Source organism: Pezoporus occidentalis, unplaced genomic scaffold, assembly GCF_034315485.1.
Source record: "Pezoporus occidentalis ecotype Australia unplaced genomic scaffold, CSIRO_AGI_Poc_V1 ctg337, whole genome shotgun sequence".
Classification (NCBI taxonomy): Eukaryota; Metazoa; Chordata; class Aves; order Psittaciformes; family Psittacidae; genus Pezoporus; species Pezoporus occidentalis.
The window spans coordinates 36,707-63,282 of record NW_026915344.1 but is presented as its reverse complement, the minus strand read 5'-3'; the positions used below and the strand labels follow the sequence as shown (position 1 = coordinate 63,282).

At 47.4% G+C, this 26,576-nt stretch overlaps 1 protein-coding gene across 2 annotated transcripts in view; it reads right to left on the bottom strand.

Moving 5' to 3' along the window:
• The window catches only part of LOC134169146 (dihydropyrimidinase-related protein 2), a 49,250-nt gene extending 26,440 nt beyond the window's left edge, over positions 1–22,810 (bottom strand). The window contains exons 1-4 of one of the 2 annotated variants that reach the window (XM_062629399.1): positions 22,796–22,810; positions 21,912–22,281; positions 9,795–9,883; positions 7,950–8,134 (exon numbers count right to left, since the gene is read on the bottom strand). In XM_062629399.1, coding sequence (XP_062485383.1) covers positions 7,950–8,134; positions 9,795–9,883; positions 21,912–22,262 — 625 coding nt within the window. In that variant the 5' untranslated portion in view covers positions 22,263–22,281; positions 22,796–22,810. Of the gene's footprint in view, positions 1–7,949; positions 8,135–9,794; positions 9,884–12,847; positions 13,299–21,911; positions 22,282–22,795 lie in introns of those variants that run through there. The other variant, XM_062629400.1, reaches the window with a different exon arrangement.
• Between the last annotated feature and the right edge of the window lie 3,766 nt (positions 22,811–26,576).

The following is a 26,576-nucleotide window of genomic DNA, read 5'->3' as shown; positions in this document are numbered from 1 at the left end:
AGCCATGGATTTCAAGTCCAGGCAAAACACAACTATAACAACACATCCAAGGGGCAAAAGTTTGATCAGAAACAGGAGGACAAAAGATCAAGTGCCGCAAGCCAGTTCCATCCCTCTCAGGTCAGTGGAGATGTACCCTGCCCATCGGGCTTTTTCCACTAGCCCGGAAGCTGGAACAGTTCTGGCTTTGGATCATTGTATCCAAGACCACATCTTGGCTTCCCACCTCCACTGGCTGTGGTTGTCTCAGGGGGGTGCTGGATACGAAGAGGAACACAACTGCAGGATGTGAGTTGTTGCAATGGAAATCTGTGATGGTTCCGAGAGGGTTTTACGTTTTCAGGATTAGAGAGATTCATTTTTTCCCCAACAAGATAAGATAAAGGCAAAGAGTTCTGATTCTGCAGAATCCCTTTGTTTTAAACAGGTTGTAAGGTAAAAAAGACTGGTTTGGTGAACCTGTCCTTTCCCTCTGTGTATTTGCCATATAAACATCTCCCCTCCCTGGACAAGGACCAGCCTTGGTCCTCTTCTCAGGGCTGCGATGAAATGACATCATGTTTTGAGGAAGAGGTTCTCACCCATCACCATCAGACCATTTCCACTGCTGGTAGGACACTAAGAGTCCCCACTGTGTTCTCAGTTAAACCACTGCTGGTTGTCAAACAACAACAGACAGGGAAGTAAGGACTGAATCAGAACCAAATGTCTATTTGTCCATAGACAAAACTGTGGTGGAATTGTACGTGGGGATGCAGCAGAACCTATTCCCTAACAAACCTATTGTAGGACAGAGCTGAAGCAGGTACACTGACATTGCACGTGTCTACTTCCCGAGCACACCTGCCCATCTGCTAGTTTTCTGTCACAGAATCATAGAATGGTTTAGGTCAAAAGGGACCTTAAAGATCATCTAGTTCTAACCCCTGCCACAGGCAGGGACTCCTTCTACAGCTCTGTAAGGCTAATATTGCTTGCAAATTAGCTATGGAGATTACTGTAGTAATTGCTGTAGGAGCTCCTAACCAGATCACCCTTTGTTTTAATAGGGGATTCTGTGACACAGTCTCCAGCTGTTGAATTTCCTTCCTCCAGGTCTGAAATAGCCCTGCCTGGCCTCACACCCATGAAGAGCCCCGGGCAGCTCTACATAAATATAATCACTTTATACTTCTGAGGGTCTAGGTGAACTTAATTTACTTGACTTCAAGCTTAGAACCCCTCATCAACAGAGCCACCTCCCACTACTGACAGCTAGCAACTAGCATGGAGAAATTCGATGACATCCCCATTGTCCCAGAGGTAATCCTAACACTAACCATGGTGTCCCAAAGGAAGAAAAGAGTTTTCCCGGAAGCCATAACTCTTCAGTACCCATCACTGCATTCCTTTTAAATGCACAAAGCTTCCATGGGAGTTAGGGTTGTGCAAAGATGCAGGCACAGCAGTTTCTAAGCCTGACTGAAGCATGCTAGACAGGAGGAGCTCATTTGTATTCCTTAAACATCTCTCCCTCTCACCAGAAAGATTAAAAGAAAACCCAGCTCCTAAGAAACAGATGGGATCTATGAATTCAAGGCACAGTGGCTGAAGGGAAGATGGAACAAGAGTCCACTGACCCAAGACAGCACTTGCCCAAATCCACCCCAAGAGAGAAATACCCCGTTTAGTTTTAGCCATCACTTCCACCACGCATCACTTGCTTCCTTCCCCTGGCATGCAAAGCTAATTCCCAAAGTGGAAAGTTCAAAGCTCCTCTCTGACCAGGATGGTTCCTACTGATTCAAGCTCATGGAAGGTAAAAGAAGCCAAAGGACTGAACAGTGGTAGGAAGGCAAAAATCCATGCCCAGAAGAAAACAAGTCAAGGAAAGAGCCAGAGGCACCACTTCCTGCTGTTTCTTTTAAGACCTTGTCTCAGCTTGCAGGTTTAAGGATTAAGACAGGTTATCCTGCAAGGTTTAACACACATGTCCTGAAAACCCACTGCAGACAGCTAATGGTGTTACATCGACGGAGGTGGGCAATTGTGTTTTACTTTCCATCTGCAGTTGGCAGGCTTTAGGCAGAGGACCCAAGTTTACACCTGCACCCTTCAAAGTACCACATCTTTTCCACTGACAGAAGGGGCCATGTAAGACACAACACATTGGTGATACCCATTAGTTCTTTACTTCTTCATGTTACCTATAAGGCATGGGACTTGAGGAGGAGAGCACTGGAGGTGTGAAAGCAAGAAAAGCAGCTCTTCCAACAAAAGAACATGAACCTTCTTCATGCGGGGGGAAAGCAGCACTACTAATCCCAACCATTATATGGAATAAGAGGTATTAAGTGCTATTGCATAAACAGACAGCACTGGTTATTTCCCCCGAGTGAGTGCCAAATCCCTCTTTTTGGATGCATGGAAAAATCTAGGTCAGTCAAATCTGCAGGAACACGGCTGCACTCAGTGGTGCTGCCATTTCAGGATCCATTTGTTCCCAACTAAAGCAGAGTCTCCAGTCTCCAGCATGTGTGGAATAGCCTCCATCCACTCCTTCCTCTGCAGTGACAGGAGTGGAGCTGGTCCAGATCAGAACAAACAGAGCAAGGGCCCTGCTCACCTGCTCCTTAACAGAACTGGTGCTGCCAAAGAGACAAAAGGCTGGGAAAGGAGCAAGGGCCAGGATCCAGAGCAGCCCTGGGGAAGGCAAAAGATGGGATAATAGGGAAAAACATCAAGAGACTGACTGACAAACAAGCTGTGCTGGACTGCAGCTGCTTCAGGACTCCAGCCCAACACCAGACACTGCTGATTTCACCTTTCAGCACTAAGAAGGTGGTGGGCAGATAAATCAGCCCCAAAGTCTGACAGCCAGGGTTAAAGACCCTCTCACCCCACAGGCCTCCTGCATAACTTAAGGCAAAGCTCCACAACTCCTGAAGTCCTTATGTGTTCCCCACAGGAGCCTGTTCTCTCAATCTGTTCCTCACAGGAGCCCATCCTCTCAGCAGCAAAGAGATGACAAACAATAGTTGCAGCCCAAAGGGGAAAGCAAAATAATAAACCACACTATAACACACAACGTAGGCTGAGGAGTGAACAGCTGTTCCCTTCTGTGCTAACTGGCAAGACACATGAAGGACTTGGCAGCTTTGCTTCCTGCACTTCCAATGAGACCCCCTTCAGAAAGCCCATCAGAACAATAGAGGCGATCCCATCCAGCATTGCAGGGAAGCAGAGCCAGCCCTGGCAAACCAGGCTGTCAGCCCAACAGTAGCTGCACACACCACTGCAGGCAGAGACGCCTGATGGACTTCAGAAGGGTTTAAAAGCTTGGGAAGAGGAGCTCACCACAGGGGAGTGCCCATCTTTGTTGATGGACTGACTTTCTCATGAATGGTTTTAAGCCTGCTCTGAATGAGAGCCACCAGCATCACAGCAGCAAGCTGGGAGTCAGCGAAGCAAACAAGATTCAGCCTGAATCAGTGCAGAGGCAAGGAGGAGGGGGGTATAAAAAGCACCAAGAGGAGCTGGGGAGAGACGAGAAAGGGCCAGAGGGACTCTGCACTCCTGTGTGGTTACAGCATTATCTTAGTAACTGGGTTCAAGGAAGCCTCTACCCATGTAAATCGGCAATAACCTTTTCTGCAAGTGGCCATTTTCATTATGTCTACAGAATTAAATGTGTCTTTGCTGTAGAACCACCACCAGCAGCTGCTAGGAAGCGAGACCAGCCATCCACCCCAGCACAGCCCAGCTGAAGTGCCAGGTCCAGCCACACAGTTCCTCTTTTATGTCTGCAACTGGGTGCAAAGAGAGACAAAATCCAGGCTGGTGTCTGCGGAACAATGCAGCGCTGTGTGCACAGAGCTGGGGCAGACACTGCAGCTCTGTGGTGGCTGCCCTTGGACTCAAAGCACTTGGTTTTACACTGCCAGCTCAGCCACAAGTTACTGCATGACCACTGCTGTCACCTCCTTTTCTGTCTGTCCATCCTTCTCCTCTGCCCACCATTTAGACTCTTGCCCTCCTCTCTAAGACTAACCCCAATCATATAAAATAGCAGCACCTAGTAGGGTAGAATCAGCTCAGTTCCAAAACCAAGAGGTGAGGAAGCATGCTAAGCTGGAAACATTCCTCCTAGCAAGGCAGTGATCTTCAGGATGACCCAGGAGACCTGGTGTCAACTCACTACAGATCTGACTGGAGCCGAGCAGCCAACACATTCCTGAAAACCTCTGCCATGCTGCACGTGAGTTCTCTCTTTAATAGCAGGGTACAGTATTAGGAAGCAGACTGCAGCCTGCATGAAGTTCCCCTTTATTTTCTGAACCTCCCAAGACACTAAGGCTCACATCCCCAGTGCATGTTCTCCATGTTATTAGGGTAACTGCTAGTCAAGTTCAAAAGGCAGCTGCCTTCCAAGTCACCAAACCATAAAGAGCTATAATTTCTCTCACTGTAATTTCTCTCTATGATTATAACAGTGGTTGACTGAGTCAACACAGGCAATGTCAGCAAGCAATTTCTCTCAAGGCCAGCAGATACCCAGGAAGAAGCATGGTCTTTGGGAGGGGGGTATGAAATGTGCGTGGGAGCTGGTCTGGAGAGATGCAGTTCTCACTAGGCCATTAAACATATCAGAGGATCAGCTGGAGCCTAACACTCCTCTCTCCTCCAAAGTCTTCTGCAGAGCATCCCAGAATCCTCCCTTCAACTTGTTGCCCAAACTCTGCACTCTGACATGTTAAAAGGGTGTTTGTTTTCCAGAGAAATGTTATCCTGAAACACATGCAGCACCTTTCACCCTCGGCTGACACATCCACACTGAAACTGGCTTAAGGCAGGCATGGAAAAAGGATCATGCAAACTGCCATTTCAGAAGAACAACCAATGCTATCCCAATACATCATCTCTCAGCAAAACGAACTCCGTTTCCTCCTACATGAGCAGAGTCAGCTGGAGTCTTGACTTTGGCACTGGAGAGGGCAGAGACAGAAGGATCACAGCTGGAATTCCTGGTCAGGTGGCCTCTGTGAAATGAGCAGCTAGGAAAACAAATCAGCCCCAACTTGTGAGTGAAGCAATGCAGAGCAGAGTGCAGGAAAGCCAGGACTGGAGAGCCCAATGGGACCAGAGGTAATGTAGGGCACTCTCTCGTTCCAGCCGACCAGAGGATGAGCTAGAAAGCACGGACTGGAGCGAGATCTGCATCCCACCAGGATAGATCTCCACTGGTTCCACACAGAAAATGGGGCTGTTCTATTTGATACCACTTGAGAGTCAGATTCTCCTCTCTCTGATGCTCTAGCAATGAACTTACTTTAAAAGGGAAAGGAAACAAATGAGAACAGGGCTTGGAAACAATAGGTTACATTCTTGAACTCCTGTGTGCTTCCTTTGGATGTGTTTGCAATGAGAATTAAAGGAACAACATCGAAGTTGAGCTGAGCTCAAAATGCAGTTCACTGAAACCAAAGCAGACACGCAGGGGGAGCTCCTGGCACTGCTGAGCTCAATGACACCGCTCTCGGTTCCCTCGCTGAAGTCAGGATTTCACCCACGGTTTCTGTACATCCAACGATCAAGAGAGCCCCAGCCAAGGTTCTTGTTTGCATTTCACTGAAAAATGTACATAAAACAAATATTTCCCTCCAGTGACTGTAAACAGCCTGGAAGTGCCCTCCTGCATGGAAATGTGAAACAAATTGGAGCAGAAAGCCGACTAACCTGTTTCCTTGCCCAAACTGAGGGCTATGTATGAAAGAGAAAACCAGACGAAGGGATTTGTAAATAAATCATAAAGAGTTTCCTTAAAGCAGAAACGAAGAAACATGGATGAGGTTCTCCCACAAAAATATACAATGACAAGCCCGAGTGTGTCATTTTCAGGCTGAAATTTGGTTGTGATATTATGAGTCGAGTTCACTAAATGCTATCCCATTTATCCTAACAGCACAAAAATGCTGCCATCAGCCACAGCTCAACTCCCACCTGTTCTGGGAAAAACCAAAGGCCACCCACCAAGAGCACATTCACTGGGGCAGCTTCATGGTGGAAAAACCTTTCTGCAATGGTATAATTTTGCTGAGGGAAGAGCTGACACAGAGCAGGGGCTCTGAAGCACTGAAGTCTAGCTGGATTATTTATCCTCAGCTCTAGTTGCAGATACCCATCCAGAGATGTCTCTCCATCATCCATCTCCATCATCTCCGTAATTCTGAACTATTCAGACCCTACAGTCACAAAGGCAGTACAGAGGTATGCCTTCAGGGAAAGGTCCCAAGCGTTTCTGAAGTATGAGGCCCTGCACAGGCAAAAGGCAGCAACCAAAGGGCCACTGCAGAAAATTCTGCCTAAGCAATTTCTGCTCCAAATGCTTTAAAAAGTGCCTCTGAGGGAAATGGTGCTGCTGGAAGGGCAGATGCAAATGCAGAGAATGGTATTTTGATCTAACTCAGCTTAACAAGAAAAAACAAAGTGGTAATTCTAGTGTGAACCAGGTGTACTAATGACAAAGGAGCAGCCAATGAACAAAGTCAGTGAACTGAAGCTGAAAAGAAAATACCATTTCAGTCTTATTAATTTAAATTGACAGCAAAGATTGAAGAAAAACCGGATATTAGAAGCAGAACGAGACCATCCGCAGCTACACTCCCACTTCGCGCTCTCTGCACGCGTGCGTTATCTTCATACACAGTACTCTAAAGTGATAACATTATGAAAAATCATTTCCTGGGTTATTCCAAGGTTATCCGTTTGAAGCATTAGACCAAGTTCATGGGCCAGACACAGCCTCTTAGTACGGTCCAGACCCAAAATAAAAGATTTGCTTTTGAAACACGAATAGTCCAGCTGCATTTGGACCCTTGGCTCCTACTCCCAACCTCTGTGTCAATCAGTCAGAGCCCACCCATCAGAGCATCACTCATAACCACCCCCATAAGGAGCTGTGTTTGAACCAAGGAGTTAGGCTGATTCCTGGCTCTGCCCAAGATCTCCTTATATCCGTGGATCAGACAGTATTTCTCTGTACTTTAACTCCCCTCCTCTGAAGTGGCAGCACCTCAGAGCACATGAAAGAGTGCAAGACGCTCAACTACTGTATCACTTTACACCTTTATCCTTGATCCCCGTATGCGGCAACAGACTCCAGGGCGCCGGGTTACAGTTTACACATGATCAGCTCCACTGCAACACAGGGTTGTATTTTTTGCCTCTAGCTCCACCAAGGTTAACAATGACTCACTTATGGAGCTTCAAGATCCTGGCTTTGACTAGCCAAGCATCTGTAGCCAACACAAATGGGGACAGACGGCCTGGAAGTCATTTGTGAGGCATTTTAGAGCCAGAGGGAACACTGGGAGTGTCTGATCCTGCTGTCAGCAGTCAGTCAGTCTGTCTGTTGCTTTGAGATGTTTTCATTGCCCGATTTCTCTCTTCCTCCAAAAGAGGACATGAGCACCTATGACACAGTGCTAACCCAGATCCTGGTGCTACAGCTGTGTACCTACATGGCTATGTGCAAATCTTCAAACAAGTGGCCTGGTTTTCAAAGACCCAAAGTACATGGACACCAAGCTTCTGGGTGTGAACCATACGATGGACGTCTACCCATAGACATCATGAAGAAAGGCACTGGGGCACAGCAATGTGGAGAATCTGCTGCTGGTACCAGAGGTCAAAGTGACACTGGTTTCAGTAGGAGCAGAGCCAAGAATCTGCCTAAGTCAGATTCCTGGATCTGAACTAACAAGGTAAATCTTGCAGAGAGGATGAGTGGAATGCCTGACAGCTGTAGGATGTAGAAACCCTGGGGTCCTGCTTTGCCACTGCTTTTCCTACCCCTACACAAGCTTATCTCAGCAACCTGGTCCAAAATACACGACTTATAGAGCCTGCAGTTTCTGAACTTATCTGAGAAAGAGAGAAGTAAATTGAAAGAGAAAAAACAACCAGCTTACTGATCATGGTGGTGCCCCCAGCCAGCGCGGCCTTGGTCCCTTGGAAGAAGTCATCAGCAGATGTCATCCCCTGTTCCGGCATCTGGAAGCGGGTGTGAACATCAATCCCTCCAGGAATCACCATCCTGCCATGAGCTTCAATAGTTTTCACTCCTCCTGGCACAATCAGATTCTCTCCTATTTGCCTGGGTAAATGGGTTTCAAACAGCAAGTCAGACACAAGCAAGGCAAACAGCCCGTAAACATACACCCCTGTGCTACTTAACCTGGCTAGCACTTTCTTTTTCCATATAAAGCAACTTACAGGATCAGGATGAATACACAAAATCATAGAATGGTTAGTGCTGGAAAGGACCTTAAGATCATTTAATTCCAATCCTTCCCCTCGAAGCACTTGTACAAGTAAGAGCAAAGTGTGCAACTAACTTTAGGACCTCAGGACAAAATTAGACTTAACAGGAAGGACAAGAAACCAGACTGGCAGATGATCACTGCACCAAACCCAGCAAGAGCCTGTGAGCAGCTCTACTGGGGCTGGACTGAGGTTGCCAAGTGCCAGTTCAACACTTGATTCTAGCTGCCTAACAGCAATTTTGATGTTAGCATTGTTTTGAGAGCACTGGAAGAGCTTTTGCCTCTGTACAGTCTACTTTCATGCATTATGTAGTCCCTGCACAAACACAAACCCATGAGGATACTGGTTACCAAATCCCTGATGAGACCCTCAAAGGCCTCTCCAGTCCAGCTCTTCACAAACCTATTTTTGGAAGAGCAACAGTGGATGATACATTTATGGCAACTCATTAACTGTCTTTGGCTGGCTCCTTTAACTTTTAACCTTGATTAACAAAGCACATGTGCTGCCCCTTCAGCCAGAACAGGAAAATTCCTTGTTTGTAACCTCTGCCTCATCCTTTTTTTCCTAGGAGTAATTTTCCAAAGAGATATGTAATACATATTCAACGTGCCAGATACGCATGTTTTGGGACTGAAAACACAGCAGCATGCTGGAAAGAGGTCCGAACCTCAATCCTTAAACTACAGGATCAGGGGAGACCTTGTAACAGTCTTCCAATACCTAAAAGGCACCTACAAGAAACCTGGAGAGGGACTTTGGCCAAGGGCCTGTAGGGACAGGCCAAGGGGAATGGCTTTAACCTGCCAGAGGGGAGACTGAGATGAACTCTTAGGCAGAAGCTCTTCCATGAGGGTGCTGAGGTGGTGCTGGCACAGGGTGCCCAGAGAAGCTGTGGCTGCCCCATCCCTGGCAGTGTTCAAGGGCAGGTTGGACCCAGGGGCTTGGAGCAAGCTGCTCTAGTGGAAGGGGTTGGAACTGGATGAGCTTTAAGGTCGCTTCAACCCAAACCAGGCTGGGATTCTGTTGACCTTTAACTTTAAGGGGGACTGGACTGATCCTTGCATCACAGAACCACAGAAGACAGCACCGCAGGAGACCTCAAGAGGTCACCTAAGTCCAGCCTCTTACCCAAAACCAGAATTAACTGTGTTAAGATGCTGAACTCTGGCTTCAAAACCTTAAGTCATAGCCTGGTAAAATGTTACAACACAGATAACTTCTAACATATGTGTCACCTCAGCATGGGGCTATGCACATGGCTAAAATTAAGCCCAAGTACCTCCTCTGACCCATGCTTTAGTAACAGTGGGGTTTGGGCCCATTTGCTTATTTAATTCAACACCTTGTTTGTAAAGTTCCTCCATCAAACACCATGGAAAACTCACTTCTCCTTGCAATTTAATATAGGTCACTGAGTCATCCCTTGTTAATCTGCAGTATATTTCTGCACATTTTCAATTGCAACATGGTTATTACTCTTCACTTACTTTATCAACCCATCTTCCATGTAAATGTCCGCATAAAAAGACTGGTCGTCATTCACTATTTTACCACCTTTGATCAAAAGACGATCACTCTGCAACAAAGAAGCATACAACAAGCCATGGTTATGCTGTGAGAAAGCTGACAGCCTGCAGTGTCACCTCAGAGATAAAAGAGATGGAAGCATCCTCTGCATTATTCAGAAGTACACGTCAAAACACAAGTCAACTGCTGCACTTTCAACTGGGAAGATAAAATACCTTATTTCATCTGCAAGCCCTTTCATCACACTAATGATCCAAAAAAAGAATGAGAATAGAAAGGGAGTTGGATTCCAGCAGGCTTGTCTACTTGGCAGCTTCACCCATACCTGCAGCTTGCAACCATCACCTACAGCACAGGCATTAAATAATACTGTGACGGATGTGTAACAGCCACATCTCTTATTTTCTGCCCTGCCTTGGTCATAAGCACACTTTCCTATACGCACCCACACACTGGAGTCAGGGCTTGGCTCACTGCGAGTCAACTGCTGTCAGGGAGATGGACCAAAAGTCTGTTGCCACGAGTTACACAACACAAACAAACTCGTTTTGGCCAACTGAGTGATGTTTCGATGCAGTGGATCCTCTTGCTGCCTTTCCAGAGCACCACTGCCTCATCGGATGGAAATAAGCTCAGATTCAGTTGAAGAGAAGGATTCAACAACATGGTCATTAAAATGTCCTCAAATGAGGAGGCAGTTTGACAGGAACAGAAAGGTAACTGCAGCCAGGCAGCCAGCAGATGTGCCTGTACCTCAGCCCAAGCCACATCTCATTTTTGCAAGATTTCAGGACAAAACGAAACTCATCTTTTTATGCAATAGTCATAAACCAGGGTGAAACACACTGCAGCGCAATTGCTGTGATCCTCTGGTTCCATCTTCCCTATATTAGGGACATATACACATTATGCAGTGTTCAGTTTAAACTGCACCATGGCCCTTGAAATCTGCACTTGGACTTAGTCTCATTCTCTTTCCTCCTCCCCAAAACATCTTGGTAAAGGAACAAAGAACCAGAACAGCACTGCCAAAGACTGGCAAAACCAAAACCTGACTTCAGGGACGGGTGGAAAGCAGGACTTTGACTTGGTGGTGCCCATTTACTTCTCGTAAGTATATGTAAGACAGTGACAGTGGTGCTCAGGGCCCTTATTTCAAGCTGGGACTCCAGTGGTCAAACAGAAGAAAAGAATCAGGCGTTTTGCTAAAGAGCTTATAATAAAACTGAACAGTTGGAGCACCTGGTTCTCAACTGACACAAGCTGACATGGCTCTTCAATGACAAAAGGGCGACATGAACTGCATCAGCTACTGATTTATATCATTATATCCACCTTTTATGTAACTGCTAAACATCTACGAGATGTTAAGCGCCTCTTCTTTCTCCTCCTTTTTCTCCTTCTCCTCCCTCCTACTGCTGCAATGGAGAGTTTCCCTGCGTAACGCCACCCATTTAGAAAAAAGAACAAAGAAAGAAAACCCCAAGATTTAAATATAGAATCTGCTGTGAATGCCAATAAGCCTGAATGAATTCACTTGGGGCGTGAAAAACCCGCTTGTCTTTCAATGGCGGGCTCTACAGCACTGTCCTACATGTTTACCATCTCCAGAAACACTGCAGTATTGATGCCCACCTCTAGTGCAGACGCCTTGTGATACTGAAACAGCCAGCTACTACTGAAATGGGGCTGTCTGGCCATGGATGTCACTGACAGCCCACATCCTAATGCAGTGGGCAGCGATTAGGAAAGGAGGGAAAAATAAATACATATAATAAGCAATGAAACTGCAGCGTGGAGCATTGTAATGATGCTGGGAACGCTTCTGCTGTCTCCTGCTGCAGCTGTGTGGTGGGCTCTGAAACCAGTGTGAACCCCTCTGCTCATTTCAACCACCTCGGAGACAAAAGCGCTCGCAGCTCACACCCGCGCAAGGGCCTGCTGCTGAATCTGTGCGTATTTACCCTGCTGGTGCAGTGAGAACAGGATAGCCAGGCATGGATTAGCCTCTTTCTTCAAGCATCTGTCTCGGGGAATGAATTCCAGGTTTACACAACAGCAAATTGGACCAGAATGTGATGTTTTTTCTACCCCTTATCTTTGCGGAATCGCATCGGGTGCACGCAGCATCAATCAGAGCACTCAGTCGTAAGGAAAATGCGTCACGCTACTTTTGGCTCATGACAGTGATTCAGCTGTAACCTCCATCGTTTCAACAGAGGCATCTTTTTAAACTCTCTTCCATCGGGCTAGAGCAGGGAAGCTAACCGCCCTCCCAAACAAAAAGAGAGGCTGCTCCATTTCTCACATCGCGATTTTGTGCATCCCCTGCACCTCCTACACATCATTTAAAACGCAACTGTGCAGCCCAGCAGCTCCTGCACCAATGTCACACATCAAAGCTCCATTTCTGAGCTCACTTTCCTGCCTCCGAGGCTGGGGAAGAAGGAGGATGAGGATGGGTGTGTCCACGGGGCTGGGAGAAGGAACCGCTGCCAATAATGAAAAACTCTTGTGTCAAAAACATAAATGGGCTCTTGCAGCCCGTTAGATGCGAAGATCTTCTCTTACGTAAGAAGTTAGCATCGCTGGAAGCGCAGTACCTGCCCTAAATCAGCTCCCACCATGAAGGAACCAAGGGAGGGGTTTATATAACGGCTCCTTCCCTTCTCCCCCAGGATCGCACCGGGAAATGGGCGCGTTGCGAGAAGCTTCTCGGGGAAGGAAAACCAACCCCGCTCCATCCCCAGCGCCAGCCGCGGGGCTCCGAGCCGCCTCCGCCGGGCGCTGGGGGCAAGAGGGCGGCGGGGGCTCCATCCCCGCGGCGAGGCTCCGCTGTCCCCGGTGACACCGGTGCTGCCGACGGCCTCGCCCCGCTCCGCGCTCCCCCCTCCTCGCTGCTGCAGCCTGATCCCATTATCCCGCCGGGAACCCGCCACCGCTCCCCGCGCACACAAAGGGCTTAATCCCCGCACACCCCTCCCCCGCTCCCATCCCCGTGCGCTCCACTCACCGTGATCCGTGGGATATTTTTCTTCCCCTGATAAGACATCTTGGGAATGCGCTCCCCAATTCAGTTATTCAATAATACCTCTATTATTTCTGATGGGGAAGCGGGGCCGCTGCTGTGGCGCTATTGTCTCCCGTGCAGCAGCTGCTCCCCGACCTCCCCTCCACCAGAGAAATTAAAAAAAACAGAATAAACCCAAAAATCAATCCCCCGATCCCGAATGGACGCAATCCCAAGGAAAGGAAGGGAGGGGGGGGCTCCTTCGGGTAGGGTAGGGCGCGGCACGGCGGGGAGGCGAGCCCTGCTCTCCGCAATGGCAGGAAGGGGAGCAGCAGCCAGCCCTGCGCGCCTCCCTTTCTTCCCTCTGCCCGGAGCCCAGCCCAGCCCCGCAGAGCTCAGCCCAGCCCCGCCGAGCCCGGCCCACGGAGGGGGCAGCGCCGACACCAACGGCGGCGTCGGCGCGGGTGAAGATCACAGCGCATGCGCTCCGGGGCGGCCCCGGCCGCTCCCGTCCCTCCCGCCAGCAAGGGGCCGCGCTAGCTCGGGCCGCCATTGGCTGAGAGCCTGGCGGGATGCAGATAAAAAGCGGCCGCCGTGCAATGGGGAAGGGAGAAAGAGCCGATATGCAAATTAGCGCAAAGGAGACGTCACTGCGGGCGCGGCGCCGCGCGCTGCTGGCGGGACCTGCGGCGCGGGAGAGGGGAGTCGGGAAAGGGGGGGGGGGGGACCGGGCCCCACTGCTGCGGCGCGGCGGCTGTCGGGGATGGGATCGGGGTGCGATTGGGATAGGGAGGCACCGCCCGCACCCCGCAGCAAACCCAGCACCTGCCCGCACCCCCGCGGGCTGCGGACCTCCCCCCCTCCTTCTTTCTACCTCGTTCTATTAGCCACCGGGGCTGTGCCCGGCGAGCCGGTAAGCGCGCTGCCCTCCATCTTCTTTGTCCCACCCCGCCCTTCTCGGCGCTAACCGAGCGGAAAGCTAAAGCAGCGCTAGCAAACGTGGGGGGGGGAACAAGGATTGTAGCTGCTCCCGGCCCTTTGCAGTGCCACCACTTCTGGCACGATTTGGGAATGCCGTTTCCCACACCTCCTTGTTCAGAAAACATAGCCCAGAGTGAACGCTTCTTCCCCTAGTCACTAACCTGAAGCTTTAGTGCCAAGGCAATCTGGGATGGGAGCACACAGCCGTAATGGTCCTCTCCTGTCACTCTGACCATTCGTTACTACTCCAGTGTTGCAAACTCCGTGTTCAATGCTTCAGTCACACTTGGAGGCTTAATTTTCTCAGTCCCTGTTCTCACTAAGCTGGTGCTTCAAGGAAAGAAATGCATTAAATGGCATAAATATTGCCTTGTTATTTACAGTGTGCTTGCCCCAGTGCAATGAAGAGAGATGGGGTTCAAGGCCAGAGTGTGGGACTGCCACTCAAAATACATCTGCTTACCCCAGTTCCTCTTACACCAGCCAAGGGAAGGTACAAGGCACCTTTTGGAGAGCTCTGAAATAGCACAAGCCCAATTCTGCTTGAAGGTTTTAACAGTTAGTGACCACAAAGACTTACCTTCTTCCCTCACTCAGGAGCACGTATACATCACACAAAGCAAATGGCAAACTTCTCCCATCACAAAATGTTGTAATTGCTACAGACCAAACTAGTTTCGTGCCACACACCATGCATGGCCTGTAAGTAGTGAAAACTTACGGTATATTTACTGCAATAAATCATTTTAAAGGTCACATCTGCTCTGACAGATGACCGTCGGGACCTTCTCTGTACGTTAGTTCACAGGAGGCTACAAGGAAAAGAGTAAATATGCTTCTCCTGGGTACAGGTAAAGCAACAGGCAACATTAAAGTAACTAATATGCCAATCAGTTAATATCCAATTAGTAGCATATGAAAGAGTGGCTCATTATGACAGTAGCAAAATCATTCATTAACCTGCAAGGCTGTATTTTGATTTAATGATTAGAATAGACAATACTAAAGGGGTTATCCTGCCCCTCTCTGATCTGTGCTGGGAGAAGTTTTGAAACCTCAGCATGTTTTTGCTCAGAACATGGAAGAAAGCTTCTACATCACATTTCTAAATTTAGACAGTGCAACTGTTCCTTTTTTCGCCCCTTTAATGGTAGCTTTCCTCCTCAGTTTTAGATCTTAGTGGTTTCTTGCCTCTGCTTGCTAGGCAAAAGAGTGTCTTGAGCTATCAGAGAGGAAGCAAACACTGCCTAGAGCTTGAGAGAGAGCATCAAGGGCCTTGGGCAGCTGGTCAGAGGTGCTAAGTCCAACTGCCCTAGCAGCAGTAATGTGGTTATGAAGAAACAACCACAAACATGCGTGCAGGAACCCAGAAGCTCCAGCACTGACTCGCCTCCATGAGCATGGGCAGGTCATCCCTCCACATTATGCTAAAAGTTGTGGAACTGCAGTAGTGGTAGAAGAAACAGAAGCACCTCTAAAGGCATGATACCCTAATATTTCTAAAGCTGTTCTTATCTGTTCCAAGATAGCTATTTAAAATACTTGGTTTTTAAAAGACAATCCTTACTGAACAGGGGCTAATTCAGAACAGCAGTTCTTGGCCTCTGGAAAACATTCCAGAACTTGAATCCAGTAGTGACTATGTTCAGAAAGTAATAACGAATCTTCAGTTGCCACTTAGCTTTTCCTTCCCATCACCATGTTGCAAGAACCTAAGTAGTACAGAATAAAATAAATTAAGAGATTAAAGGGCTGAAAAACATGGTTGTTAATATTCAACATCTACACAGCACCAGATTTTATAGTCTTCTGTATGATTTAGCGTGTACCTGAGGAAGCAGAGCTGAGCTCCGAGGTGTATCTTCTCACTCCATTACATCAATTGCCAATATGGCCCAATTCTCTTTCCTTTTAGCAACGAGCTAAAAGGGTGTCAAAATAAATAAAGTGATTAATGTAGTTACAAACTGGCTGAGCAAAAGCAAGGAACCAATATTAGCTGCTGTAAGAACACACTTGATGAGAGGTGACCAGGAGGGAAGGAGAAGACATGTACCTAAAGGACAATGTTGGGATGAGAACAAGTGGGGAAGAATCAGAAAATACAAAGATATCCACCTGCATCTTTCTTTGCTTTTACAAAAGCTGGTTCTTTCCTCTGGTAAAGCCACAGGCATCCATCACCTGCCAAGGTACTGTGGGAAGTGATGGGATTTCTAGATAATGTTGGTGCCCTTTGTCTTCCATCGGTCCATTACTGCAGGCTGAGCAGGCTAAAATTACAAGGTGCTAGAGAACAAGTGCTGCCAAATCTTCCCTGCCAAACATTAATGAAGGGAAGTGATGAGGGAAGGCTGGCCAGCCAACCCAGCTCCTGCCTGCAGCCACTGCAGGACCAGCAAGGCTGCTGCAGCCAAGTCACATCAGCAGTGGAACAGCAGAACATAAACCACCTTCAGTTAAGCTCTATAAGCACTTCTAAGGGCCCTGACAACATTCCCCAAGTGGCAGAACAGGGGAGGAAATGCATAAAACAGAGCATTATGCCCACATCTGCACTGCCAGTCTCTACCTTCATCACATCCACAGCTGTGCTCTGCATGGGCTGAGTGTCTCTGGCCTGTCCTTAGCCTTAGGGTAGTTAGAATTACAAAATCAGCCAGGTTGGAAAAGACCTTTAAGATCACGAAGTCCAACCTTTACCCCAAGGTAAGTACTGCCAAGGCCACCACCAACCCATGTCATTGAGGGCCTCATCTACACGGTGTGTGAACACTTGCAGGGACGGTGACTCCAGCCCTGCCCTGGGCAGCCTGTTCCAATGCCTGAGCACCCTTTCGGATACTCCTTTTAGTTGGGGGTATCTTGGCTAGTGGATACACAGAGTTGCTGTCAGCCATCTCTGCACAGATACCAGCTGGTGTAGGACATCTTGTGCAGGCTCTTTGCAACAGAAGCACATATTAACGGAGCGTTTGTGTCTAAATTTGTCTTCTGGAAAAGTCTAGAGGGAAAATGGCACAAGAATATGAGAATCTCTGCACATTGATAGTCTGTGCTAAAATAAATCATCACAGGCATCAGTGGAAATCAATTTACAGCAGCTCTGAATCTTAACTTTACAGATTCTGCACACTACCATCATGCACTTAGCAAGGAATTTTATTCCCACTGTGGAGTTACTGGATGGCTGCGACAAAGCTGGGACAAAGAAACCCTTTCTCTAAGGAACTGCAGTGTAATTGCAACCAACCCCACAGAATTTCCGCAACACCCAACTGCTTTTACTCCTACTGATTTCTTCAAGGTTCATCCACAAGGACATTTTCCTATGCAGTTATAAAACCTGCAAATGGAAATACACATTTTAAAACTGGCACGAAAAGAGGGATCAGAGATGGAGTTCAAGCATTCCTAGAAGTATCTGCAATTCTAGCACTACAGCATCAACGAGCTCTAGATTTCCCTTTGGGCTTGTTACAGCTCCTAATCCCTACTCCCTGTGGGAGACCCCCCCCGCCAAAGTCAGTGAGGCTCCTCTTACAACAATCAGAGGCAGCAGGACCAAAAGGCCAGAAGAGCTTTAATAAGTTCCCTGATCACACCCTAATATTCTGTCCTGATTCTGCCCCAACTGCTGCATCAGCTCTGAATCTCAGTGGCTTGAAAGGGGTTTCCCATGTATCCATCAACCCCCTGCATCGTATGAAGTGTTGGGAGGATTAAATACAGGCTGATACATGGCAGGAGTACATCTGTCCTTCCCCAAAGAGGATGAAAGTGCTGTGAATTATTAATCACTATAAATTATACCTGCCAATGGACATCTTTGTTTTAATACCTTACAGGAAAACATTAAGTGCCATGATAAGGAAATGACAACAGAGATCAAACATGCTATTATGAGGAGGTAAAATCATACAACTGCTCAGGGAAACAGCCTCATCTTTTTTGAATGCAGACTGTCTTAGGTTCTGAGGGTGAATCTGAGATTCACTTTCCAGCCACACAAACAGGTCGATAGGAATGTACGTATGATCTGAAAATTGAAATTAACTTTCCAATTGATTTTGTTTCCTTTAAAATCCCAGGAAACCTTGAGAAGGTTCAGAAATAACCTTTTAAGAACAGAGATCTTGTCACAGAATGTTTGTTAGAGTAACGTCCTGAGCATTTCAGCTGCACTACAATCCTCACTGTCCTGAACCAAGCCCAAGCCACTGCTCCACAGTTCATTTACTACCACATCATGTTCTTTGGAAAGAGACAGTCCTCTTCAGGGTTCTGAAGGGATCTGACAGGAATTGCTCCATCATTGGTGTAACATTATTTTGCAAGCAATGATTACTAAAGCAAAGCTAGAAAAATGGCAGGCATTGTAACAAATTAAACTCAGAACTGCATTTCCAGCTGTCAAACACCTTCTTGCTTTTACACAGCAGTTCCATTAATGATCCAGAGTGAACATTATGATTTTGAGATCTCAACAGTGTCCTGTTACTCATTATTTCTCTCCAGGAATGAATAACCATGATCCTGAGAGCTCTGAGGATTTAGAAAGAAGTCCAGTCATGTCAAAAGCTTCCTGACACTGTTTTGCAAGTGATCCCTCTCCTGTCAATTCTAAAAGAATTCTAAAAAGTATTTTCCTAGTCTCTGATAGTATCTGTTACTTATTACAACAGGACACAGCTTTGTTGGTTTAGATAGTAGTTGACATCCGGTGCTCTGCACTTCCCAAAGGTCCCAAAGTTTATTCCCAAAGGAATAAACTATTTCTAAAGGATGCAAAAAAGGTGACTTGCACAGGGGAACCACCTTAGCCACTGCAGTAACAAGATGGCAACAGGAACTTCAGCTATCAGCTTCAGAAGAGACCTGTGATCCCAGGCCTTGTACTTGTGCTGAAGAGTCCTGGCATGTCCTCAGGCTCTCCATGCAAACTCAGTTAAAACAAGCCCTAGGCTTGCTGATCCCTCTTGCAATCAAACATTGCTTTTCCCTGCAGATGTTCCCCAAGAGACCATCTCTTTCCCAAAGAGCTGCGCAAGGCAGAAGTAATGCCAATTATGCACATGGGAAATCTGGGAAGTACAGAGAAATGACTCAGGTCAAGCAAGCAGTCACCAAGGGGGTTTTGACCATTAACAGTCTAAACAGGGAAGTGACCAAGTTTAAGATGGGAAGAAGCATAGGGAATTCTCCAAGGCCTGGCAGCTGGGAAGAGGCAGAGCTTCCCTCAGCTGTGCTGAGTTACAGACCTGTTGAATAGGTCACGCTGCCTCCAGAGGCCTAACTGCAAAGCACTGCTCAAAAGAAGATAACGGAGCCTTTCTGGTGCCTCTAGAGATGATCTTAACCCTGAATGATGAGGCAGCATGGCCCAGAGGCCATACAGCGAGGCCATTATAGATGCTACACAATACCCTAGACAGGACAGACACAAAGAGATGTTATTGCCCTTATCTTCACCTGCAGAACAATATATTGCAATTTAATGTGGAATAATTACATTCCTTTTTTTTAATCCTCTGGACAGTAAAGACCTCAGAAAAATAAAACATAGCTTGTCCATCTTCATTTGTTAATTACTTCAGTGGAGATTAATACAAGACCTTTCCATACAGTGACAGAAAGGATGGCTGTGGTTCCAAACCCACTTTGGATCCAGTCATGGGCACAAATACTTCCACCTGTCTCCACTGCCTCCAGCTGATGGGTACCCACTCCCATTAGCTCATGACATGGTCTTTTGGTTGCTGTTGTTTGTTCCACCTATTGCTAAAAATTGCAATTATTGTCAGTCTCAGGCTAAAGAAAAAAAGGCAATAAAGGTTCCCAGCCTATTGTGAAATAACGCAAGATCCTGTAAATTAGCATATATTTAGCATATAATTTAGATTCCTATCACAAGGAAAGAGTGGACCTTCTACCCAGGGAAAACCTATTTCAGATATGCTATTAAATGCTTAAGACAGAGGTTTGCAAGTAAGGTGCCAAATTCAGCTGCAAAACTTCAGAAGCTTTTTAACTCCCATCTGAAATCATTTTAATGCAGTTTCCCTTAACACCACTTCCTGCAACACTTTTTATCTTTTAACACGTTGAGCTTTGATTCTAAACACATTTCTATTAACTACACTCAAGTAAAGCCAGTTTTATCTGCTAAGGATCTAACCACTGATTCAAGCCATGGATGCAGTCAGCTGAAAAACCAAAGCTAAACCACTCCTGCAATAAAGTGCCAATCCATAGCAAGGCATTTGTAATAAAAGGCTGCACTTACCCAGAACCCCTCACAACACAATCCATTGGCATCAGTTATGTAAAAGATAATGAGAAATAACTCAAGTGGTTTGTGCTATCCCATTACTTCATACCTTCAGTTAACATTTATATGATAATCTTTAAAGTAGAACCAAAACCCCACACTTTTAAACCAATGTGTGGACTTGTCATTTTCCAGCATACTGTACTCAAAGGTTTTTATTATACCAGAATCCTTTTATCACAAAACAATTGATCATTTCAGAATTCATTTATCACCTGCTTAGATTTATGTCCTGCAGGGCATCACTGCTTCAAATTGCCCAACTTAGTCCTGAAAGTGTCCTGAATTGCAAAACCTTTGACTCCCCAAGATGATAAGGTGTGTGCCCTTCATCCTTGAGATGCACCTTGGTTAGTTCAACAAGACTAATTCAGCATGGAAGGTTACTCAGTTAGTAGACACTTGACCATGTTCAAATCAAACCATAGGCATTTGTGTGTTTGGGTTTGGCAAATCAGGTCTGAAGTGGTGTGGAGCTCATCCCACTCCTAGTTAAAGGTTGGTAAGTAGCACTTCTTAAATCCGGGCCTACCTTTGTGATCTTACCATAACAGCAGCTGGTCATATGTGTAAATACAGAAGGATGGAGCAAGAGTAGGAAGAAGCAAAGATCTGATCTGGGGAGAATGAGCCCCCAGTAACACTCACAGTAATATTGCACATTTCTGAAAGCAGGAGAAAGTGGTGAACGAACCAATATTCTAAATGCCAGGTAGATTTCTGCCCTGTACATGCAATCCATACCACCAGTGAAAATCAGGGGGCACATCCTAGAAACCAATTCCAGAAGAAAGGACTGCTCTGTAAGACCACTGGCGGACTGCTCAGAGAAACTCTTCTCCTGTATGTTGAGAGTTTGTCAGTTTGCTGTCAGTGCTTCATACATTTCTGCTCTTCCAGCCTATGCAAGGGAGCGAGCATTGTCAGAGGAAGCCATGGAGTATTTCAAGGCTCAGATCTGAATAAAGCTTGTTTAAATCTATTTATTGCAGCAAGCAAACATGCATGGTCAGCTAGACCTGTGGGTTAAATAGGTTTTGCCTCAGGAAGAGGACAGGTTTTATTACACCATGACACATAAGAGAGTGACAAAATAGCTTCAGGAGTCCTAAAAGGCTGGGAGGAGTTCAGTGGGTTTCTAAGAGAACACCACATTCCTGTGAAAGTTCCAGATATTCCCCAGGCAAAAATCTCCACTGTAGCCAGAGGCCTTGATTGAAATTGGTATTGAAATACAGCTCCCAGGGGTCACTCTGGAGCCTGTCCTCCCCTGGGAGGAAAGGGCAGGAGTTTCCCCTGGAAGAAGCCTGCAGGGATTTGATCCCTGTAGGTGGATGCTCAGGGATGCTCCTTTGCTAACAATTGCATTTCTGTTCTTGTGAGCTGCAGTCACTGAGCTGGGTGGGGCATTCTGCTACCGTGGTGCTGGGGAAACGCTTAGGAAAGAAAAAAGTCCATCTCTATCAGCACACAGGAAGGCAGGGAAGGGAAGGGAAGGGTGATTGTGGGAGCAGGAGCTCCTTTCTTCTGCCCTGCACCTTGTGCACATACACACACACCTGCAGAGAGCACACGGGTGACATTAGAAAAGGCTCTAGGAGAGACGCTGCTTCTTAGAGGAAGACACTGGCAGCCACATACATGCAAGTGACATAAAGGCAAGAAACTGCAGGGTGGAAAGGACAGATCCCTTCTGCAGCCTATCGTGTGCTCAAGTGGCATCTCACACACACACACATATATATAAGCACCCACCTTGTCATTCAGGTTCTGCAGCGCCTCCTTCCCAGTGGCACTCCTGATCTCCACCTTTCTCCCGAAATCAACAGATGGTTCCCCTCCCTGCCTGCTCTGCCTGGAATAGACGGACTGAGCATCCGGACCCAGGTGGGCAACATCCTTCTGCTTTGCCACCACTTTGTTAGATCCGCGGCCCACTGAGAGGGAGTCGAAGTCGATGGTCTTGTTCTCCAGGGAGCCTTCCACGGGGCAGAACATGCCACAGAATTTCTGCCGGGGCTTGGGACTGCCCGAGCCCAGGTTTTTGAAGAAGGCTGGCACTTCTTCCTCCTCACCCGGCCGCCCAGACTGCTTCTTCTCAGCCATGGCTTGTGTGGTCTCCCTGCTAAGGGAAAATAATAACAGCAGTAACCAGGAGGATCCTTCACACACACACACGCACGCACACACACGAAAAAAGGAGAGGAAAAAAAAAAGCAGCAAGCGATTGCTCAGGGTCCTAGAGACACGGCAACATCAATTACGGTCCCCTGCCCCCATCAGTGCGAGGTAGCCTGTGGCTCGCTGCTCTGTTTTCTGTGATGCGGTGCAAAGTTAAGGGAAGGTTGGGGCAGATCCTGCTGCAATCAAGGGAGGAGGTTTCAAGTTCCCAGCATCCAGATGGGGAGGGAGGGAAAAGGAGAGGAAAAAAAAAAAATAAAATAAAAAAATCCTCACTCTGCAGCAGAAACTGAGGATTGATCCGGAAGTGATGCGCGTGGTGAATTGGCAAATGGACTCGATCAGGTTGGAGCAGTGGCGCCCATCACACCCTCCCTTTCCCCCTCCCCTTCCCTGGCGTGCTGCTGCTATCACTACGAGTTGCCCAGAGGCTGATGGGGCCAGAGCCCCCCCCTCACCTCCGCTGCTCTGGAGGCGTGTTCCCAAGGCAGGGCAGTGAGGAGCTCTTTCTTCCTCCCCCCAGCCCCGCAATGGTGGAGCCAGGGAGTGCTCCGGGAATCCTTTTGTTCCTCACTTTTCTCAGAGCAGCAGAGCTGGAGGGCTGGGTCAGTGGGCTAGTGGGAGGCAAGATGCTGACTCATCTTTCTGGGTTTTGGGGCATGGCTGGTGCCTTGACTCAGGTGGACCCTCTTCGGGGGATGAAAAGGGCTGATTGATGGCACTGGAGAGAAAATGAGAAAGACACACAGATGGACGAGGGGTGTGGGAACCGAGTGAGACAGGAAAACGAGCCGTTAACCACGACTTACCTCCAGGAGCTGAAATTAGTGACCTCTGGAGTCAATTAAGCCTCTGCAACGCCAGCAGCCCCCAGGCCCTCCCTGCAGGGGATCAGGGGAGGCAGCCAAAGGCGGCTCCAGCTGAATGAAGGTTTCTAGAGGAGGAGACAGCGCAGCAGCCCTTCTGCCACTCCGCTCTCGCCTATGCATGGGGGGCCGTGGGGGGACAGCGGGGCAAAGAGGTGAGGGGCTGGAGTGAGAGAAGCGGGGCCACACGCACACGACACCCGGGCCGGCCGCGGGCGCTGTCCCTTCAGCACCATCCGGCTCGGGGGGTGGGTCAGAGCCACGTCCCAAGCCCCCAAAACTGCCCCACAGAGGCTCCCATGAGCTGCTGGGCTCTATCACACCCTCCTGCTCCTCGTGGCTGCGAGAGCTGCTTGTGTCTGGGATCCTTTTTGACTTATTGTTTCGGGGTTGTACCCAAATGAACTGCTCCAGCAGCAGGTGATGTGGAGCAAGGCTTTCCGAGCCTCCGTCGTTTCTGAGCCTTAGTGGTGTCCGATCCAAAGGGCTTGGTTCAGCAGAAGACCCCACGTGGCTCTGCAAGTCCAGCTGAGCCCATGTACGGGGATGGAGAGCCACTTTCATCCCAACGGTGCTGCACACAATAGGTTTGGCTGGGCTGTCTCCACCTGATCCATGTTATTAACACTGCTGATGTGGGTCCTAACGGCTAATCCATATGCAATATCGCTCTGAACTGAACCCAATCACCAAGCTGTTCGTTCCTATGCATTATTCATCAGGGTGCATCTTTGCACACGCATACATTAAATGTTAATTTGGAGGCATCTGTGTCCAAATGGTTACCAAGCACCTTTGCACAATTCAAGAAAACCGCTAGAAGCAAAAATTAAATTAAAAAGGAAAAAAAATCTGAGCCCTCTCTCCCTGCAAACCACACCCAGATCAATGCATCTGTACCAAAGGGTGGAAAAAAAACAAACCCAAACCAAGGTCACAAGCCCTGTAATAAATGCACAGCACAGCAATAAAAGACTCCAGACTAAAAGGAAAGAAATAAACCCACAGCTTGGCCCTGAAGGATGAAGATGATGTGCTCTGGTAACTAATGAAGGAGGGAGAAATCCAACGACAGAGGCCCTCCAGGGGAAAAGCTCCAGCTCCTTCCCCTTCTGGGACCACAGCAGTGGATCAGCCAGGGTTGTAGGCACACTGATCTCAGGTGCTTTGTTGGGGATTGGAGGCCAACATATGGTCTCTCAGGTACACCAAAGCCCTGTATTATTCAAGGTTTATAAATATTAATAGTCCTAGCACTGCTGATCAGGCAGTTCACAGAAGCTGCAGAGTGCTGACAGGGGCTCCAGCAAGCTGAAAGCCTCCAAGTGATTGTGTTGACACGTCCTGCAGTTTGCTGAAACGTAGGCAGTGGCTTTCAGGGCCAGCCTTAAATAAAGCTCATTCATCGCTTGGCACATCCTTGGGAGATGCTCAGATGGCCACAGCCACAAGCCTCTGCGGAGGGGTGGAAAGAGAATGAGCCAGCCTAGAGGTGGTGAAGTGACCGAGACCAGAATGAAATCCTGCAAACACTGCAGCTTCCAACCATTTCAGACCTGAGAAAGGTCACTCTCAAAAGCTGAAGTTTCTGCTGCACAGACCTGACTCTTTTCCAATAAACCCTCAAAACACAGACAACAATCGCATATTACACAGCCACCTACGAGTATTTCCGCTTTCTGCAGGCACTTGAGGTCCCAAAATCAGAGTGATGTCTTGCCTGCAGAAGTCCCATTGAGCCTCTCTAACGTCTGACACACAGGTATTGATTAACATCCCAGAATTCCCAGCCAGATACAGCAGATTCCTCACTAACTTTAAAATAAAAAGAGCACAGACTGATGCAATTTAAGATTCCAGTTTGAGTTAGCATGGCACAGCTCCTGTGTGGTAGTATACGAAACCAGCAACTAGATACACCCATGCCGTAAGCATGGAAATAACCAGATTTTGCTGAAAAATCCCTGTGAGCTGCTAATCTGTTTGCTGATAATCCCATAAGGGTGTCTGTTCTCACTGAGAACCACATAACTTACTTTGAAAACAACACTGACCCTTATCTGAATTCCATCAACCGGTCAATAACAGAAATTCCTCAGATAACAGCTCATACTTAGCCCTATTGACAAACAAGAGTGGAGAAACACTGAAGGTACTTAAACACAACCTGAGCAATAAATCAGGTTACTGAGTTACACTGGCAGCCTTCAGTCACCATGCAGCGGATTTCATATTCTGATCCTGTAATGACTATTAACTGGTTCTTGCAATATCACACTGACACAGATAGGGTAGAATAACCTGAACACTTCTTTGCAGATAAACCAGCTAACAATACATGACCAATTAGTTCATTTTATCAGTTAATGCTACCCACATACCATCTAATAAAAGGGAAATGGAGTGGAATCACAACACCAGGTTTTCTTGACATCTTCTAACATCTTTCCTTAACACTCTGGGCAAGTGACTTCTAGTAGTAATATCTCAACACCACAAAGTAGGATAGTAATGAATAGAGCTTGCACAGCCTGCCTGAACCTGCAGAGGAAAGTGGTGGCAGAACTTCATTTAGGATTCTTTTATGCTAGTGCACAAAAGTCCTAAGCTAGTGAGGACTTAATGTCACTTAAGCACTGCAGTACCACATGACAAAAGACAATCCCTGCCTGGGGATTTGCCCTGGCAGAGACAAGAAAAAGGGCTGCATGGAGAGCACAAGGATCCTTTAGCAAAAGGAAAAAGACTGACATTGATACAGAGGGGAAAATGGGAGAACAAAGCTAAGAAGGAGGCAAGCTCCTTGTCAAGCAAGTGGAAAATTAGGTCTCTACTTACACACTAATACTCTCTCTGTGCTACACTGCTCTAGTATCTGTGGCCTGCCTAGAAAAGCCAAGCAACATAGGACTCCTTCACCAACATGTGTTGCATGAATGGCTCTAGTGATTCCTGATCTCCTATTCCGTCTGGCCAAGACATGCCAACTTGTCATGCATAAAGGGATGAATGATGCTTTACTACATTTCATCGCCATAGTTACTTCCATGTGCAGTGTAAGGCTGAACAAACAAACTTGATTTGAAATAGAAGCAATGCAATATAAGCTCCACGTTGCTTTACTTGCCTACCATCCTTAGGTGAGGCAACCCAGAATTGTCTTCATTACTTAAAGATTAAGAACCCAGCTAGAAATTACAGCAGTATATCCCATCATTAAACTGCCATTAATAAAACACATGACAGCAACTACTTCCAAATCTGGGGCTCTTCCTATTGCAAATAATTAATTATTAATACTTCCAATGGGTGCAAGATTTATCATGCAAGGCAGGACCCCACTGAAATGGGGATATTTGCAAAAGCAGAACTC